Below are 20,908 nucleotides of genomic sequence, written 5' to 3' on the forward strand. Positions count from 1 at the left end.
CTTTTTGTCTCATCATCCTACAGTTGAGTCTGTTTTGTCTGTGATGGTAGTTGGTAAGCAATCTTCCTGTCTTTATCTTGAGCCACAAGCTTTTCCATCTTATTTTCTTTCCCTGTCCTGTTGAGGAGGGGAAGTGAGAGAATGGCTGGGTGTGCACCTGGCAGGATAATGACACAAAAGGTAGCAAAAATGGTTACAAAAGCCAATATGTCTTTTGTAAGCCCCATCTTGCACACAGTAGAAAGCAGTACACATGAAAGATTTGCTTTGTTTTGGCAATTCAGTATTGCAGGACAATCTCTGTTCCAAAAGTCAAATGTAAAACAAAACAATGGTGAACTGTTCTAAGCTGGTTCTGTGGTAGAAGCCTGGCCACAGGAGACTTGAAGCTTACTAAAAGGCTCTGTTGTTTCTAAAGTGATGGGAGTACAGCCAAAACGAAGATTTTTTCCCCAAAATGTTTATTTGTGAAATTATATCGAAATATAGTTAGCAAATTTCCTCTGTAGCATTTCTGTATTGATAGACTTCAAAGTTTGGAGTTGTGTTCAGACAATTGTATGCCTCTTTTTAATGTGCAGCAATGTTAGTTTTTGTTTGCTCAACGATAAGTTTGCATGGGCTATAGCTTGTATTGCCTGTAGGCCTTCATTCACTGCATTCCTTCAGGAGGCCTCATTTTAAAGTTACCTAAAAAGCTCCCATGCTTGAAGAAAGGCTCTTACTTTGCAGTGTGTTTCCCATAGGCCACTCCATGTGGTGTGGTCTTGCCTGCTGCTGGTAATGGGGCCATAGATAGACACAGCTGAGAGCAGAGGTTGTTTCTGTTCACCAAGGCTGTAATGGCTGCTCAGTCTCTTTTGTGGCCAGGCCAGCAATAGATGGAGACAATGAATGATGTACTAAGCAGGTGCATTGTCAGATCTGATCAGAGCTGGCTGATTGCCTGGAGTGTCCATTTCTTGACATTTTCATCTCTTCTGCATAATGAATGGAAGATGGATGTTTTCCAAGGGAGACTTTTCCGTGGCAGGCTCAACTGTAGCCCTCAGAGGGACATAACTGGCCTTCACAGCTGTCACCAGATGAATAGAGATGGTGTTCATTGCGCCCTCTCCACATTAAGAAGTTGTCATTACTGTGAAAAGCTTTAAACATTCTAATTCAGAGTAAGTGAATGCATATTGACCAGAACTGATTTCTATGTGTTAAGGCATTTGTTTTGATAAACTACAGAATGAGGGCCAGGTGCCAGCTGGCTTTAATCAGCATAGATGTGCTGGAGATTCAATGGCCCAGACAGGGAACTGGCTGTGGTGAGAATATACATAAAGCATGATCAAGGGTGGAGATATGCCAAATTAAAAGTGCATTTGTCTTGCCTTTTACACTGCCAACTGTCCAGTCTGTCTGCTAGTGTGGAGTAGAAAAGTCAGCAGTTCTAAATACTTGGCCTCAGTGTTTCTTTTATTTGTGTTCTCATTGCAGGGAGAGGAATAAACATCTCAGAGATGAACGTGACATATTTTTACAGGTAAACAACTATTATTTTCAAACCCAATGTTGAGCAAGCACATATCAGAACAGGCTCAAAAGAAGGGAATTAGAAGGCTGTGCAGGAGACAGACTCTTCTGCTACTTAAATCTTGCCTCGTTCTTAATTTATATCATCTTTTTTCTCACTTGAGAATAAGAATTTTAAATTTGCTGAACAATTTTAAGAGCTACATTCTTAGAATTATAAAGTTGGAGCTATCTTGAGGGAGATGAATGTATTTTATAAGAAGCTAAGGATGCAATCATGAGAGGACAAAATAACCTAAAAATTGAACAATTAAATTGTGTTAATGTGTTCAGTCAAGAGTAGCTAATATCCTGAAATGTTTATACAACAATACAATATCTGAGTACCTGAATCAGTACCTGAATACCTATTGGTACTGGGTAAGAGCAGACCACATTAACTTTTTATCCAGCAGCAGAGAATGGGCCCCTAAGAAGTTCCAGAAGTACCCTGGCTTATGGAGACTAAGGCCACTTAGTTTACCGTTGTTTGTGTTCTTATTCCTACAAGAAGCTGCTAGTGTAAATCACGATATATTTATTGACTTATTTTCATGACATTATGCTGTTTTATTGTGGTCCACTTAGTTTACAAAGAAGATGAATTCTTGCAGGATCTGGAGTTTCCATGTTCTGGTTGTTTATCAATAAGGATTTTGAAGCTTTTATACCTCTAGGATTTTTTTCTACAGTTTTTTCTTTCATATTCATTGCATTATTTAAGCATTAGGAATGAAGGCAGTTACCATAATGAACAACAGGAGTAAATTAGTAAGAAGTATTCTATATTTCTGCAGAAATGCAAAACAAGTGTTCCAAAAGCCAGCTGGAAGCAAAGATCAGGGTCTGTCATTGGGAAATACATAGAGGGCAAGATGCTACCTAACAGGTAAGAACTTTTTTTCATGTATCCCCTGTTTGAGTTCGATGAGGCTTATAGAAAGAAGATGTGGAATGTTTTCTTTCTGATACCTGTGGACTTTTCAAAGCATGTATTTCTAAAGTGTCTGTCACTGTAAGATTACTGTGCTCTTTAAGAAATTTGGAAATAAAGAGGCAAATTTTCACATAAAACAAGTGTAGTGTCTGCAAAGGCAAGAGACTTCCTCATTGTGGATGAGTATATGCTGGGAGGCACAACAGCTTGCCCATTACCCTATGTTGATGTGGTACAATGTCCTTGGTAACTCTCTGAAAGAATATACCTCCTCCCCTCTCATTGTAGAGGACAGTAGTCCTATTGTAAAGTATGGGATGTGGAACTAGTAAAACATGGAGAATTTAATTCTCAGCTGTGTGGTTGTAGACTTGGAATCAACAGGAACAACATGGTGATCTCAGTGAAACACTAGCATGTTTCCTTTGAGACAAGAGGAGCTGGAAAGACGACTAGTGTTTCACTTTGAAATACCAGCTAAGAGAATGTCCCTGCAGGCACAGGGTCATGAAGTATAAGGAGGGAAAGCTTTCAGAGACACAGTTTAGTAAGTTTAGTACTGAGAAGTGGAGCATAATTGGCAAAAGCAATTATGGCACAAAAATCATAGAAAATTGAGGTGGGAAGGACCTCTGATGTCTCTAGTTCAATCTCCTACTCAAACAGGGATAACTCCAAAACTAGGTAAGGTTGCTCAGGGCCTTGTTCAGCTGAGTTTTTGAACATCTGGATGGAGGTCCCACAGCTGCTTTGGGTACCTGTTCCCTTGCTGCACGAGTCTCATGAAGTAATTTTGTTCCCTGTATCAAGTCAGCATTTCTCTTATTGCAACTTGCATATGTGGTCATTGCACACATCTGAGAAGACTCTGGATCTGTTTTATCTACACTCCCCCTTCTTCTGAATCCCCACTTAGCCTTTTTTTCATCCGTATTAAACAAACCCATCTCACTCCTACCTGCTAAAGAGAGAATTAGATTACACATAGAAAGGGTCTGGGTTAGGGGGTTGTTTTATTCTTCCAGAATAGAGGGGGGAGGGGAGTAGGAATTCACAGTAGAGAAATTTACTTTAGCTATCCCATGAGGTTAGAAATGAGGCTAATCTTATGTTTTGTATTCTGGTTCAGGTTTTCCCTGTAAGTTATTAGTTTTGTCCATGATGCTTATAATTATCAAGCACGCGATATATACACACATTGTATGATGAGCTGACTTTTCAGTAGACATTGGACTGAATCTACTATGCCTGCTGTGAGTAGTAAAAAACATGGGAGATTAAATTCAGTTGTACTAGAATAAAACAATAGGAGTCCGAGTCCAATATATTTTTGTGATGTACTTTTTTCTCTTTCTAGCCATGCATTTGAAGAAGATGTTTTCAATAACTCAAAGAGAAGGAATTCTGCTGGACTGAATGGAATTCTCCCTGTAGAGCCTGACGCTGGAGCCACTGGAGGAATGCCTAAAGCATCGCATCTCCAAAGAATAATATCAATTGAGGAAGATCACCTACCCCAGCTTCTTGACAGGCTGGTTGATAAACAGCTGAACAGATGGATTGGAGAAGATGAGAATACTTCTTCTGAGGTGGAAATGGATAAGAAAAACACAGAACAATCAATGGAACACTCACCATCATCTTCTAGAGAGCAGCCTGTGGGGAAGGAAACACTGTCAAATGTAAGGGGGCAAAGGGGACCTCACCTTGGGTACTGTATGCAGTTCTGGGCCCCACAATTTAAGAAGGATGTTAAGGTACTTGAGTGTGTCCAGAGGAGGGCAACAAAGCTGGTGGAAGGGCTGGAAGGCATGTCCTATTAGGAGCAGCTAAGGACTTCGGGCTTGGCTAGTTTGGAGAAAAGGAGGCTGAAAAGCTTGCTCTCTGCAGCTTCCTGAGGAGGGGAGGTGGAGAGGGAGGTGCTGATCTCTTCTCCCTATCCAGTGATAGGACGCATGGGAATGGTTCAAAGCTGCGTCAGGGGAGGTTCAGACTGGACATTAGAAACATTTCTTTACTGAGAGGGTGGTCAGACTGGAAGAGACTTCCTAGAGAGGTGGTCGATGCCCCATGCCTGTCAGTGTTTAAGAGGCATTTGGACAATGCCCTTAATAATATGCTTTAACTTCTGGTGAGCCCTGAAGTGGTCAGGCAGTTGGACTAGATGATCGTTGTAGGTGCCTTCCAACTGGAACTACTCTATTCTATGCTATTCTGTTCTATTCTATTCTTTCTGTTCTAAAGGACCTTGGAAAACGTGAAATGGTGTTGAAGGGTAATGCATCATTCTTAGAATCTGAAATTATTAAGTTTTCTGTTTTTAAGTTAAAGCATGACAAATTAAGCCATTGCATGAAGAGGGAGGTGGAAATATACTGCAGATAAATGTTGAAGGTGCAAAGAAGGGAAGCTCTACCTAAAGGAGTGGTAACTGCAGAGAATATGTGCAGAGACTTATGTCTGAAGGACTGTTTAGAAAAAGTGAAGTTAAGCCTTGTAATAGATGACACAAGAAGATCCACTGAAAGGTAGCAATTGTCTAAAAAAAGAAGCAACTCTTTTTTTGAAAAGTTGGGGTTTTTTTTTGCCAGAAAGTGACATTTCTTATATTCTGGTACTTTTGAGTCAGCTTTGGTAGCTGTTACACCATCTGAGAAATAAAGAGAGCAAATATCTTTACTTTTTAATTATTTTTTGAGAAGACTTTTAATTAGGAAATTGAAATCCAGATTTTTTTTCAGCTCTAGCTTGTGTGTGCATGTTAACAATGAATTCACCATGCAGTAATAATCCTTAAAACAATATGCTGGAAGGTACATTTCTTTGGAGTCTAAAGTCCTTCTTGCACTGCTGTTGCCTCAGAGCTAGCTGTGCTTGGTTTCTAATTTTAGTGTCATTGTTAAGTATTACTCATTTTTAGATTCTTGAAGCACATATTAAAAAGATTAAAGTGTAGGAAAAATAGCTATACTTGGTCATAATTATATAGTTCTTTTAGAAGAAGCAAGCATATCTTAAAAATGCTATTTTTATTGGTAGAATTATGCCATGGTTACATTATAACTTCTAAGTGGTACATTTTAATAAAAAGTCTAGGGCATGGAACAGAGCTTCATCCTTTGAAATGATTTAATACAATGCATACTTTTTGCTTGCTATATGGCTTATTTTGTATCACATTTTTGAAGTATGGCATGATCGGACTTCAGGATAGCAAAAGCCAGGTAGGTCATCAGGTCCAGCTCGGACAAACCTGTCCTGCTTACTCTGTTTCAGCAGTCGTGCTCCTTGAAAGTATGTCCTCTCAGCTGGGTAGGAACTGGGCATTCCCTCAGATCTTGTTTCTTACAATTTTTTTTTCCCCAAAACAATTGAGAGCAAGCAGGGGGGGAGAGAAGAAATCATAAAATGTCTCCTGCTTGGTTATTGAAAACATTTTGTTTCAGTTTCTAAAGAAACATTGTCAGGGTAAACAAGAAGTTCATTTCTAAAGATCACTTAGAACTGGGAATTCCTTTTTTTTTCTATCAAATGTCAGTGCCTTAGCCCAGCCCTTAGTTTGGGTTGGTTTTTTGCTTGTTTTCTAAAATTTAGTTTAAAAAAAACACAACAGAATACTCCTTTCTGATAAACTCTCTGGCCATGTGGCACTGAAATATATGCATGGCCCTGCATGGTCCTCTTGGCCTGCTGACTAGGCCTGCCAACGACTATTCAGTTGATGGCATTCCATTGCTTATGGCAGTCTCCAAGCTGTGTGAGTGTCTGACCACTGCTACTTTGTGTGAGTAGTGCTTCATCTCCTTCCATACAGCAGCTGTAGTCGGATGAATTTCTCATACAACTTTGCATTTCCTAAATGATGGTCTTGGGATCACCACTTTTTGACCATGAGATTTACACATCAGAAGTGATCTTGTTCCGTACAGTGCTCACTCCATACACTGTTTCCTTCTCCTAATAGCATGCCTGGGCCAGGAGGAGTGGTATTCAATTAGTAAGTGTTTTCAGGGCAGCTCTGCATATAATCCTCAACTGGAGCTGAAGAAAACTTCAAGAAAAGATAACTCCCTGCTTGCTGCCTCATGAGTTATGAGGTGTGAGTCTCAGGGCCATTTGTCAACTAGACTGTCTTCTGCAGCCAGTCCTCTCCCCTCATGTCTTGCTGCTCAAAGGATCTGCAGTATAAAGGACTGTAGGATCTAGAAATACTTGTGCAAAGGAGGCAGAATGATTCCATTCATTTGTTACATATGTAGCTCACTCAGATATGAAGTCTTGTCATTCTCTGTTTTGCACTAGGAAGATGAAGGATCTGAGACAACCTGTATTTTTCAATTCATCGTCATTTGTGTTCCTGTAGTCTACATGGCTTTGTATTACTGCATTCCATGACCTCATTGCTTACTATACTGAACTCAGACTCCTAGCTGCTAGCATTAAGCCTTCTTATTCACCATACATTCACAGTCATTTAGCTGCTAATCCTTTATGACCTACGGCATCTTATAAGCGAGTAGAACCACTGTAAATTTTTTCTCCTTTTAGAAATGAACAAATCCATTTCCATCCTATGGAAGGTGACTTCTGAAAGTGTCTAAGAATTTGCAGCAGTACATGAGGCCAGCAACTGCTCTTTTGTTAACAACCAGGTAGAACATTTTTCTGAGTGGCTATGAAGACGAAGCTGCAGTTAGCATAAGCAGAAATGTGATCAGGAAAACACCATAATAGAAATTAAAGCAAGATTTTCTGTCCAAAACCTCTGCCTGACATGCAATTCCTCTCCTCTCTGTTCTTTCAATATGGAATATGAACCACTATGTTTATACCTGCCATCTTCCACATTTGTGTTAAATTGCACAAAAAGTAGGTATGTTACTTGAACTGGCTGCTGTTTATATGAAAGCCACTCAAAAGACACGTCTAGGGAAGACTTTTTCAGACTGCATTGTAAATTTACATCCTACTGCTATTCCATTATCCCATTAGCACTTTGTTGAAGCAGACTATGAAGTAGCTCATCCCTTAGTATTCTGTTCAGATGCAGTTTTAGAATCAAGTTTGATTATTAAGGTTATTTTCGTGAGTGGACTTGATACATCTCAATGAAAAATGACTGCCTATGTTGGGAGCTTAGCTGAAGGCGTCTGGTGTCTTTGAGTCTTAGTGCTACTGAGGTGTATATGACCACCAGGGACAAGGTATTTCAGGTCATGTAGTCCACGTAGTTAGTTATTGTTCTCAGAAGCACTGTGAAAATGGTGCCAAGCTGATGATTGTATGTTAACTTGTTTTATTTCCCAGAGCATGCAGACTAATAAGCTGGGAATGTTTTTCAGCAGAACTGAAAATGTGCTTTATATAGATGTATGTGCATTACTAGCAGCCTATAGTTGCAGTGGAGTTTGGAATTTTGATAGAAAAGGAGAAGTGAACAATGAGATAAGAAATCTCTGTATAGTTGTAATGGGCTATTATCCCAGCTCATGAAAGAGGCATGTATTTTTGTCCCCAAAATTTACAGCAGTGAATGAATTTTTTTCATACTAAGGAAGACAGCAGCTCGAGTTTTTTTTTTTTTTTTTCCTCATCAAGTGCAGCTCTATATTGTTTCTGCTTCTTTCTGTAAGGCTTCAGTATATTTGTAGAAAACATTTGCAAGGCCAGACTTCAATGTCCCATTCAAAGAACTGTCGGGCAGTGAGTTCAGTTCTGATGTCTTCCTGAAGTCAGCCCTCTCAGGGATTCTGTACCTCAAAAGCCTGGCAGAGGGCCTTTCCCTCCCTCGCCTTCCCTCCTCTCCTCTCCCTCCCCACAACCCCTGCGCCAACAAACTAATGCCAGGAGTATCCACGATCTTGCTCCCCTTCTGCAGCATTAAGAACAAACTCGCTATCTCCCTCTTCCTCCCCCACCTTTGCACAAAACAGGAGAAGAGGCCGGCTAGGGCACCCCCTGCAAACCAGCTGGTTCTACAGTGTTCTTCCCTAAGCAACATACCTGATCTACATACAAAGGTCTTGGGAAACCTACTTGACAGAGGATATAAATATTCTTTCCAGCATCCATTTAGCTTAGCCTGCAGTAAACAGGACGTGGATAGGCAGAACAAATTGTTCTTTCTGCTTAAAAAACTAAATGACAGAAACATAGCTGAATGTTTACAACCTGATTAACTGGGTCTAATTCTCCCTGTCTGTCTCTTTCTTCCTGCTTCTGCCTATAATGTTAAACAGATGTAGAAGTGCAGTAGTTCCATGGAAGCTCTTGCCTCCACAGTAGTAGCAGAGAGAAGAATCTGGTGATAGATGGCATAAGCCAAAAAATTATGACTTTGCTTCTGTTATCTAAGTGAAGATGTGCTGTTTCCTCTGTGTCATTGGTATACGATGAAACTACTGAGCAGAGCTGTGTGAAGCTTTATGGGTTTTGATTTGCAGGGATGAACATAAACCATTTTCTTTTAGGAATTTCATGCATTTTTCAATGCAGTCTCATGTCAAGGTTCATATTCAGTATAATTCCAGAGCTCAGTCCAAATTGCTGCACTTCAAATGATCTGGAATGATGCATGGCAAACAGCTGACATGCTGAGTTATTTTAAGAAACAGAATATTGCTTTATGAGTAATGGAGAACATGGTAGAATAAAATCTATTCTTCTTCCCATCTCAGTTAGCCTTCAAGACAAGGCAAATTGGAGAGGCAACAGGATTTAAGGAACAGTTGGAGACTAATGTTTGCTCTTACTTGAAGGAGAAGAGAATAAACTCTGTCCCAGACCGCTTATTCAAGATTATTTTTGTGGGCAATTCAAGTGTTGGAAAGACTTCATTCTTAAGGCGATTTTGTGAAGATCGTTTTTTCCCAGGCACAGCTGCTACTATAGGTAAGTTTAAGAAACATTATTCCTGTTATTATTTTTGTTCCAACAGTACTTAGCAGCTTCTACTGACATCAGGCCCTGTGTTATAAAACAGACACATACAGATGTTGTAAAAGCCATTATCCAAAAGGAGAGTAGGACATGCAAAGTGAGTTCTCCTAAACTGGGAAACAGATAATTAATGGAGACATTTCAGAGTAGATTCTGTACTGAAATCCTGGCAGCACTGAAATAAATCAGAAAAATCCTGTTGATTTCAGTGAAGCTAGAATTTCCTTGTAGATCTCACTGTTCTGAACTGATATCCTGTCCTCTGGACTGCAGCGTACTAACCATCCCACCTCCATACCCCATCTCTATCCCTTTAAGTAATGTGATTTTGTTTTAAAGAGAAAGTAGAATATCTGAATTAGTTTGGAGATTTAGCATTATACTAAGCACCAAAGAAATATGTTGGACCAGTGTTTTCAAAGCCAACCATTTCAAAGCCTATGTTGTACTTACATTGTCTGAAGTTGCAAATGAAACTTTCAAAACTCAGACACATAATCAAGGTACAAAAACTTAAGTATAGGTTATTGCAATGCAGCTGAGTTACTGTAAGTGACCAGATTCATTATACTTAGTCTGTATTTAGGCCTTACTTATTCTGCAACATGTATGAAATAAAACTTGTTCACAATAAAAGGTATTTAAATTAATGGATTTGTCGCGCATTTGTGACAATCTAAGAACATTCAGAGCAGTTGCTGTAGCTCCCTTGACTTACAGGGTAGATAAAGATACCTGAGTTTAAATTTCTACTGGTATGTTGAGTGTCTAAGTTCACATTAGAGTCAGGGAAGATCTAAGATCTTAGCATAGGTATTTAAATTCTTTTTGGCACTATAAGGTATTTCACCTGGCCTTCAGCTGCTGCTTTGGAAGAGAGCAGGTCTTCTGGGTGTCCTGCCACATTGAAACAGACATTTTGAATGGCATCTCAGAGAGCACTAGGTGCCTGTGAGCAAACAGCTGAATTCTACCCTGCCATCCTCTCCAAATCAATTCATTCAGAGAAGCCTAGGGACCAATTAATCTGACCCTTGATGCCTACTTCAGGGTGAGCTTAGTCATTTCTTAGACTCCTGGTTCTTCATTGACTAGATCTTCAATAGCTGTAACGGAAGCTTAGACACCTATATGCAATTGTCTACGTTTAAGAGTCTGGTGCTATGTCCTATCCATGTTGTCTTGTAAATGGCTGATATGCTTCTCTAGACTCTGAGGTCTTACACAGTGTGTGCAATTGCCTGGAGCTTCCAGAGGAAAAGCACAGGAATGCATCTGACCTTTTCATCTTTTGGTGGGAGATCCAGTGTTCTTGCAAATGCAATGGCAAGAAAGTATTTGTCATAGCTTTGATTTAGTCTTCACATCAATGAGTTTCACAGGTGTGGACTATGCGTGGCAAGATACAGACTGTTGAAAAGTCAAGTAAACAACCTGGAGAAGAGTGTTGTCATTGAATTTCTACAGAATAGCTCAAATTTCTTCCGTTGAGATATAAGCAATGGATATATCCTCCATCCCAATTTCTTAATTTCCCATTGAAGGAATGCGGGCTTGGATGCTTCTTCATTAATGCCAGTGGTAAAAATCCCATTTACGTGGAAAATGGCCCCAAAGAAATTGTCGATGACCTACTGAGGTTCCTTCCAACCTGAATTACTCTATGATTCTGTGATTCTATGATACAGTACAAGGTGATACAAGAACATACAGGTTGTCATTAGGAGAAGGCAGTAACTGATTAAGACTCTAATTATTGTTATAAATATCCAGAAGATACTTATATCATCACAGGTTAGGGGAATTGGGAGAGCATTCATTTAAAAGTTCAGATAAACTAATTTTTGTCTCACTTCCATTTAGCCACATAAAAATTAGGGACTAACCTAACTGTGGTCAGCTCATCTTCTATATTCTGAAGAGGGGAGAAAGTTCTCCACATATTCAGTCCATCTACTTTCAGCACTTATCTTAGGTTCCACTTGTCCCCTTAGTGTGGTGCCTTGTGTTTTCCTGCTAACTGTAGAAGGTGCCTATGTGGCTAGCTCAGACTAAATGCTGAAATTTCAGACAACTGGAATTATACAGCATGAATTCGAGGCTAAATGGCTTAGACTGCTGTGGACTGTCAAATAGACCCTTGACTTGTGAACTGTGATTTGGAAAGTTATTGATGTTACAGCTTTTACAAAATTCAAGTAGTCTGTTAACATTCAGTATTTTATTATTGAAGAACTTCTGGCAAATAAAAGCTCTTTCTGTTCTCTGATAGTTAGAGACTATGGACATAATTTTTAATGTAGTATCTATCTTGTTACCTTTCTGGAATTGTTGCTATTTGCTGCATCAGTTTTTCAAAGATCAAACTGAGCATATAAAGAGACAACCTACCTTGTATTTCTGTTATAGGTGTGGATTACAATGTGAAAACCATCACAGTAGATCATACCCAGGTAGCCCTGCAACTCTGGGACACTGCTGGCCAGGAACGGTGAGAAACATTCTGTTGTGGTTTAACCCTGGTAGTCAGCTAAGCACCACACAGCTGCTCGCTGGAATATCCATTTGGTCAGTTGGGGTCAGCTGTCCCAGGTGTGTTCCCTTCCCAACTTCTTGTGCACCCCCAGCCTACTCACTGGTGGGGCTGTCTGAGAAGCAGAAAAGGCCTTGATGCTGTGTAAACACCGTTAAGCAGTAAGTAAAATGGTATGTTACCAACACTTTTCATCACAAATCCAAAACACAGCCCTGTAGAAGCTAGTATGATGAAATTTAACTCTATCCCAGCCAAAACCAGTACACATTCTAAGGTTTTGCTTCCTTGAATCATCTGTTTGAAGATTAGTAAGCATGGACCTAATCCTGCTTCACGGAGAGAAACAAATACAGGAGTACTTCTTATAGAGCCAGTGAATTCACAGTTTAGATCCTTCTCTAGCAGTAATAACGTGCTGATTTGGTGCTAAGTGTCTGTTGAAAAACTGCCAATCTGTAAAAGAGATTCTTATTAAAGCTCTTAAAAGTTTAGTACCACACAATTTCTTTAGGAGGAAGGCTGATTTTAAAATGTACCTAGAATTATTTCTATAGCAGAAAATGCCTTAATAGTTAAGAAGGTTTTTTTCACCAAAACAATCCCATTGTAGTTGAAGATCTCCAAGTTTTTGTGAGTTTTCAGTGGTAACTTCCTTCCCCATCTCCTCACCTATTATGTAGTTTTCTGTTACTAAAAGCAAGGATGATAATGATGACCTATGTTTTCTACAGGAAGCTTGGGAAAAAAGCCCCAAACAGAAATCTAGGTAGCTTTAGGCAGAACACTTTGTGAGGGGGGGAATTTCTGCTCCAAGCTTAAAATGAAAGAGGATGGGAGAAGGTGAGATATGCAACTGATTATCCAGACTAACCCAGAATCAATTAAAGAAGGCAGAGGGAACTTTTCCAAACACTTTCTTTCAAAAAATATTTTTTTTGAAAATAATTTATTTGCTGTTGCAGTAATTTGTGGTAGTAGTGTCATCCATGAATCTTCTGCTGAATGTGAAAAGGAGTCTGATGATTCAGGAAGAATGGGATTGCTTACTACAATTCATATAAGCCTCACCTTTCAAACAGGATCTGCAACGAGGATCAGTATTACAGCTTCTCCCTTGTCTAGTTTATGGAATTTTAGAATACATATGTAAACCAAATTAACAGGGGTTTAACCCTTACTAAGACTAGATGATTAGAAGAAAATGTATGGAAACATCTTCCTTTGGGGGGGAGGGGATTACTGTAAAATTTTACTTATATTGTCAGATTGCTATTTCTGTTGAAGAGAGCTATAAACAGGTTCTTACTTGTAGGTACCGAAGTATTACCAAGCAGTTTTTCAGAAAAGCTGATGGTGTCATTGTGATGTATGATATAACAGCAAAAGACACGTTCACAGCTGTCAAGCAGTGGCTGATAAGCATTGAGGTAACATGACATAACTTTAAATCTAAACTCTGGGTCATTAATCTCTACCTTCTTCTGGACAGGGAGTGTTAGCACAGCAAAGCACAGAGAGCAGCGTGTTTCTTGTGTTGACACAATTACCTTTTTGTTAGTGATTTTGGTCTGCACAGTTACCAGTAAAGCTGTTTTTAGAATCTGTGTCTATGAAAATAATCACAGTTCCAGGGTTTTAAGGACTTAAAATGGGAAAAGCACAGCATGGAGTCCTCTGATTTCTCATAAAGGTTATCTAGCTGATGACTCCCATTGGATCACCCCTAGCACTGGGAGGTGCTTTGGATCAGTGATGATGGTCTGATGATCACTGATCATCACTAGCAGTTTGCCAACCAAGTATGTAGCTCACAGGAAATTGACTGTGTTGTGAACATAAGCCATAACCTTAAAGCTATAGTATCTACATCAGTGCTATAAAACTGTCTTGTGGTAGACAGTTCAGTTTCCTGGGGATCATCCTTTCAACCACATGAAAACAAAATTATAGCCCATGCCACTGAGTGGCTTCAGTTAATTAAAAAGTGTCTTTTTTTCTCTTGGTATATCTCTATAGCTCATAGGCAACATAGTGAGAGTGCAAGCAGCTGAATTTGCTTGTGGTCAAAAGAAAAAATAAAAATAAAACTGAGGCTGCTACCATAAAGGACTGAGTCGCTAGAGAGAACAAAGCGTGACTTCCTATTTGCTCACTATTGCAGAGTATTGCTACTGAAAAAGTAGGGGACAAATTGGTATGCAAACATCATTTAGGCTGATTTTATTTGGCACGTGTTCTATTATAGTACACTGTTTTCCATAATGACCAATAGGTGGCTTTGCAGGTTGAAATTAGGACTCATTCATTCAAATGTTTCCAAACAGGCATAGTTACTCCTCATCTGAATAGCTCTACTGAAGTAATAGTAGCATGCATTTTGTAAGAACAGGCCCTTATTAAATATATGATCTTAACAAATCAGTGATTGTTACAATTCAGTATGGTAAAAGCTAGAGGAGAATTCCAGGTTTTGATCCAGAAAAATCAAATATTGTGGTCAAAATCTTTTTCCAAGCTGTAATAGTTCACTCATCTTTTCTGACTAATTTTGTTTGCTACAAACTGTTGCTAAGTTGAAGACATACAGCCAAGTCCATTTACTGCTGCAGCATTCAGCCCACGTTATGAATATACTCATTGTGATAATTCTAACCATTTTCAGAATGAAATTTTATTTGTGCCTATTGTATGTATTTTTGGGGGAGCCTATTCTGTGTATCTCTCCACTACTTTATGTAATTTATTTGGCGTAATTGTACCCAGATGTTGTCGTTATTTTCCTGTCCATGTAATTAAAAAAGCAGTGACTATAAACATGCAATGTCAGAGCCTGTATAGCATGGTAGTTTTCTCTCTCCCATTTTAATATAGAGTCTGATGAGCTTCTGTGCTGTTATTAAAAAAATGCCAAGTTAGTGCAATCTCTAGTATTCTGTCTTTTTCGTGCCTTTTATCCAACTTCAATTCCTGACATGTTTTTAAGTAAAGCGGCACATACCTGGCTTATACGTGATGTCTTAAATGTCTTGTTGCAGTGTGACATTTGTTAGTTTTTATCCTCTTGATTTGTGATTTTTTAAATACAATGCCTCAGTTGATACTTATTCTTTGTTCTGCAGGAGGCAACTGGGGAGAATGTACCTGTGCTTTTGTTGGGTAATAAAACTGATAATGAAAAGGAACGTGAGGTCCCTATGGGAATGGGAGAGCATCTTGCTAAGGTACTATCCTTAGAGGGGAACCCCTTACAAAACTTGAAGTTGAAGGTTTTCAAATGGAGTCTGAATTCATAGAAACACAGATTAATTTTAATCAGACAAGTATTTTTAAGGATTAAGAAACCCATCACACTCATTAGTTCAGCTCTCATTGATGTAAGTGCTGATAATTATAGTAGATATAAAACTGTCTAGGTGAAAACTACAAAAAGTGAGTGGTGCAAAAAATATTTAAGAATTCACTCTCATTGTCTCTCCTCTCTCTCCCCCCCCCCCCTCTTTTTCTTTGTTCTCTCCTTCTCTCTTTTTTCCCCCTCCCTTCTCCTTTTCTCTCTCTTTTTTTCTCTCTTTTCTCTGTGGATGGATTCTTAACAGAGAGATAATATTTGGGGACCTTTTCTCCCTCCTACCTCCTGTAAAACCACAGAAGACCATCTGTTACTTCTATGGTAGGAGTAGAAAGCATGTTTACTTTTAGTAACTTTCCATCAAGGAGATAAAATAAGTAGAGTTAACAGTCTGCACCTACCAGAGCACTGGTGATCCATGGGACATAATTTAAGCATTAAGGGACTGCAAATAGCAGATACTTGTTTATATTCCTGTGTACCATGCCCATCAATTTTTCTTCTGACTCTCTCTATACAATGCATATGGTTTCAACACTAATGGCTGCAGAATATTTATTTATTTAGAAATAAGTCATCCCAATAGTCCTGAGAAATTAACTGAGTTGGTAGGAATTTACCTAAGTGAAACAATGTGCTAGATTTCACCTATGTACTTGTTTCTCCTTTGAAAATAGATTTATAGCTCTGCTTGCTGGTAACCAAAAAGGATATTTTCAAAATTTGAAATGCAGCTGAATTGTTCTTGGTTTATAGGAAAGACTGCTGCTAGGCATCTCTCTATAACTGAAGGAATTAGGGCCAGATGTCTTTTAATCTTAATTTGATTATTCATACAGCCTTTTACAAGCATATGTCTGTATTCAGGTTTGTGTCCATTATTTCATTTTTATCGGGGAGCAATATCAGTCTTGAACTTCATCCCTCAAAGGTTCTCCCTTTAGGAAATCTGCTTTATTTTCTTGTATGCGTGGAAATGCGGATAGTTTTGAGACCCTGGAGGCTAGGAGGGATCCAGGGTGTAACACTGAATCCTTCTGTGAAAAAACAAATGACATATAAATGCTAACTGGACAGAGTAGGTGTCTTATGTGTCATTTAGCTCTCTTAAAAAATTGTACTAGTAAACCAAAGATGAATCATTCTAATATACAGAACTCACAGCCCACCAGGCCATTAATTCTAACATGTCATGCAAGAAAATAACGTCTTGCATAAGTAAAAGAAAGAAACTTGTCAAATTAAAGATGGTTATAATCAAATTAATGGATCTGAATGACTCATTTGAATGTTTGAATGTGCTGCCTGAGGTAGCTAAGAGAAGGAATGATTAATGACAATGGATGAGCTGAAAAGCAGTGTAGATATAATTAAATTATAACAGTTTGCTTGCTGAGCTAATAATAACCATGGATTTTAATGAAATATTAATTCTTGCTAAATAGCCATGTAATTCTTACGAAACCACATACCACTGTCTTTATTAGTGAATGCAATTGAGTTACTTATTTTGTGAATAATCCCATGAATTACTCACAAATGACCCAAAATACACGGGACTAGATGCTGAACCATATTTGGTGAAAACAACCCTGAACATGTTCTCGTGCAGACAAAGAACCAGATTAGCCTGTTGACCCTGAAGTCCGACAGTTTTTATGGATTGTTTCAAGGTCTCACAGGATGGGATCGTTTTTACCTAGTTTTTTCTATAGTCAGAGGGGAACGTGTACTTTCAGAGGGCAGAGGGCATTCCAGCCCAGCTGTATTAACTCTTGCTTTGCTTCAGTCCCACATCTTACAAGTCAGTTACTACAAATTCGGTCAGAAACACAAGGGCTCCCATTATAATGCACGTGTCACATCATAACTTCTTTGCAAGGCAGGCAGCACAGTTCATTATTAAAAGGAAGAATGGCAGCCTGAAGGGAGTCCTTTCAATTCCTTGTCATTTGAGAAGACTGGTAGTTGCAGTGTGTGTGTGAAACCCCGGGAAAGGGGGAATAGAATGAGGGTAGGGATTCTGGAAGACATCATAGGGAACAACAAGGCTGTGATGAAGCTGATCTATAGTTGGATGAATTAAAGAGTAAACATGATGGTAAGGAGAATTTTGCAGTATTGACTTTGCAGGGAGAAAGAGCAGACACAAACGAAAATGTTCATATGCAGTACAAGAATGACCTGATGGAAAACATCTAAAAGTCTCTTGATAGAGCTACACGGAGTATAAAGAAAAAGAGAGAGAAAGAAAAAAAGAAAAGGAAAAAAAAAGGCAAGTCCGTTTGACTTTTTTAGCAGAGGATCCAGAAGGAAAACTCCATTTAACGAATTTCTGTTTAGCTTAGCTTGATCCACTGATCAAGTGTGCATATGAGCACAACAAAACAGAGAGTATTCAGATCATATTGTGAGCATCCAGCAACAGCCAATGTTCTATGTGAGTGCATTAGTGTAACCACTGCCAATTATTTAAATAAAATGGCTTATGATGTAGGTGCTGCTCAGGCATTCAGGCAGCATGATTTTATTTTGGCCCTGCACTAACTTCCTGCATGATCTTAAATGGGTCAATAACTCCTTCTCTATCTCTGTTGCTCAACTATAAAATAAGATAATAATGCCTTTGTCTGCCTTGACCTTGCAGACTATGTTTGCTTCATGGGATGAGGACTGTTACTGTGTGTTCATACAGTGTCTGCTTTATCAATCTGTCAGTGCCATTGTTATACAAATACTGCTAATGAGGGAGCTATTCTTCTCAGAGTGATACTACTTTACAGGACAGAAATTGCCCATTTCCCTCTAGTAATCATTCATTTTCCTCCCTGTTCTTTAGATGTCTATTGATTTGTATGTAACTTTTTAAAATGAAGTAATTGCCAGTGGTCTCCCAGGTTCAATAGCTAATTCCTGGATGGAGATGGATGGCATTTCCTGGCTTATTAATTATATGTGTCCTGCTTCTGCTACTTTGTTCTCGTTGTGTGTGCTATCAATTAAAGTTTCCTCTCTGATTCAAAGGAATGACACGTTGCATTTCTGAGCTGACTCCCTCTCCAGCAAAGGACCTTTTTGTCAGACCGACAGAAATAAGCAATTAGTATCAATTGAGTTTAAATTGTTACCTTTCACCAACAAGAATTTGCCCTACGCATGGAATTTGTTGAAAAATCCATTCAGATTTATGCCAGCATAAATGATGTCATCACTGAGAGTTCTCCTCTAGTGAAATTCTGTTGTATGTGGGGAAGATGTAGGAGTAGTATCATTCTCTGCTTGACTGACATAAAGTAGCTAGATACTGACCACAGTAGAGTTCTGATCAGCTGAGCAGAAAAAAGGAGTGTAAATTTTATTTCAAACTTCTGTTTGCATAGCTAACAAGAAATTTGAGCTGGTCAAATTTTATCTTAAAACTTTTCTAAGGAAAGCAAGAGAATCATAGGGTTACATCATTGTAAATATTATACAGAACACTGTTTAAAAAAAAAAAAACAATAAAATATCCATCCAACACTAACATTGCCTTGATTTCTTTCCTTCTCTGTTCTTCTGTGCTTATCTGGCCACCCAGAAATTACTACTTGTGGTTCAATCCTGATGTTCATTAGAACAAACCATATAACCATTGACAACATATTCAAAACTGACATTTGATAACATTGAAGCATATTTTAGAGCTGCTAAAATGAACTACCATATTTATGAAACTTCTTTTCCCCACTTTTTGTCTTTGAAATTTCATGAAGATGATAAAAATTTCAAAAAGCTGTGCAATTTTGGAAGCATGGTATATTTAAAAGAAAACAAACCAAAACTGAAATACCTGGTCATTTTAATGGGAACTTTTGAAAACTGAATTGTAAGTGTCTTATGAAGGGTGGTTAGGTAAGTACAAATGCAATAACCACAGTTAATAGCAAACAAATGAAAATATGCAGACGTGTGATTGTCATTTCTAAGCTATTGACTTATTTGAATTTTAAGCTACTGTCATAAATAGCAGTAAGACACATAGAAAAGTGGAAAGTGAATGGAAAGTTGAAATCTGGATGGGTAAAAGGGCTTGTAGTAACACCATAGAGGCAATGTAGGTGAGCTTCAATGTAATATCTTGTGAAAGTAGTCAGATGTCTATTTTGCAGAGGATAATCTGTCATTCCCTCTCAAACTTCTCTTGCCATCACAGCTGCCAGGTCAGGTTTTTGTGCAGATGGTCTCTTGCATTTGCAGTTATTGTGGTAAGGCTTCAGCTAAAGTGCTGAGAATGTCTCCAGGGCTTGATCATTTATCCATTGTTCTTAATTGCAAAGTTGCCAGAGGCTAAAAAACCAAAGGTGCAGGCTGACTGCAAAAGAAGGTGCAGAAAAATTTCACAAGTACAAAAAATGAAATAGAATTAATTTGTTGGGTTTTTTGCTGAGGTTTTTAACTGGTCATTTGCTGGAAAACATTGGTCTCAAACTGTTGAATACAGAAACACTGCTGCTGAAGCTTTCCAAGATTAAAAAAAAAAGTCACTGAAATTATTTTCACCTGCTTTGTCAAGCACTCAGTGATGTACTAATTGCCTCATTATCACAAGGAAAGTTCATAAGACTTCAGTACCTTATAAGGCATGTTTGCCTTTAAGCGGTCAAGCTCTTACAGCAAAAGCCACTGTATAAAACAAATATCTGCTAAGAAATGCATAGGGAGGCACACTTGGACTTCTTTTCTTTTGCTACTCTTTACTGTTAGCTCTAGAATTAAATCCTATTTTTTCCTAAGATGATCTATTTCTGGTTTTTTATTTGCGTATTTCAATATATCTGTGTTACTTTTTTAAAGCTGGAGTAAGATATTGTGCAAAATTAATTTAAATGGTCTTTCTGTTTAATTCTAGGATTACAATTTAATATTCTATGAATGCAGTGCATATTCTGGGTACAATACTAAAAAGTCTGTGCTTCACTTAGCTAGGTAAGAAGAAAACACTATCTATGAGTTCTATACGTGCCTGGCTTCCCTGTCGCTGATGACAGAGTGAATTCTGTTTGTTAAATTAGTTTGACAGGAACTTACGGTGATGAAATATTTGTTCCTTTTAAACTGGTCTGTAGAGGGGTGGATTTTTGAAGTTATATAAAGGCTAGGTGTAAAAATACAGGTAAATCTGTCCCCTTTGAACTATTTACAGAGGTGAAGACACTGGTAATGAATTGGCAGATCTTTAATATTGTTGCTGAAGTTAGTGAAATTTTGTGAATGTGTCAGGTGATTGATAAATGTCTAGGTAGCCAGATGTGGTTTTGTTTTGCTCCAGCCTCAAAAATAACAAATGAAAGTTACTGTTTTGAGTCTCTGTAATATACAATAAATGCTAACAATTGGCACCAACTACATTTTTCTAACTAAATGAACAAAGGTGGTTTTGTGATGGAGCCACCATAGTTGTACTTTTTTGTTTGTTTGTTTGTTAGTTCACAAAATTCTGTCATTTTCTGTTAATCTCTAAACAATTTTATAGACTTGGGGAAAATGTTTTTTGTTTTGATCTCTTATGGGTATTATTGATTTTTTTTTTTCTCAAAAGTATTTTTTC

General features: G+C 38.4%; 1 protein-coding gene across 1 annotated transcript in view; it reads left to right on the forward strand.

The window, feature by feature from the left end:
• The window catches only part of CRACR2A (calcium release activated channel regulator 2A), a 66,721-nt gene that overhangs the window by 43,374 nt on the left and 2,439 nt on the right, over window positions 1-20,908 (forward strand). The window contains exons 10-17 of the mRNA XM_075164066.1: window positions 1,489-1,534; window positions 2,361-2,452; window positions 3,858-4,182; window positions 9,178-9,391; window positions 11,849-11,930; window positions 13,288-13,402; window positions 15,095-15,196; window positions 20,210-20,286. Of these exons, the coding sequence (XP_075020167.1) occupies window positions 1,489-1,534; window positions 2,361-2,452; window positions 3,858-4,182; window positions 9,178-9,391; window positions 11,849-11,930; window positions 13,288-13,402; window positions 15,095-15,196; window positions 20,210-20,286 (1,053 nt within the window). The remainder of the gene's footprint in view (window positions 1-1,488; window positions 1,535-2,360; window positions 2,453-3,857; window positions 4,183-9,177; window positions 9,392-11,848; window positions 11,931-13,287; window positions 13,403-15,094; window positions 15,197-20,209; window positions 20,287-20,908) is intronic.

The sequence above is a fragment of the Calonectris borealis genome, chromosome 1, assembly GCF_964195595.1.
Source record: "Calonectris borealis chromosome 1, bCalBor7.hap1.2, whole genome shotgun sequence".
In the NCBI taxonomy this organism is placed as follows: Eukaryota; Metazoa; Chordata; class Aves; order Procellariiformes; family Procellariidae; genus Calonectris; species Calonectris borealis.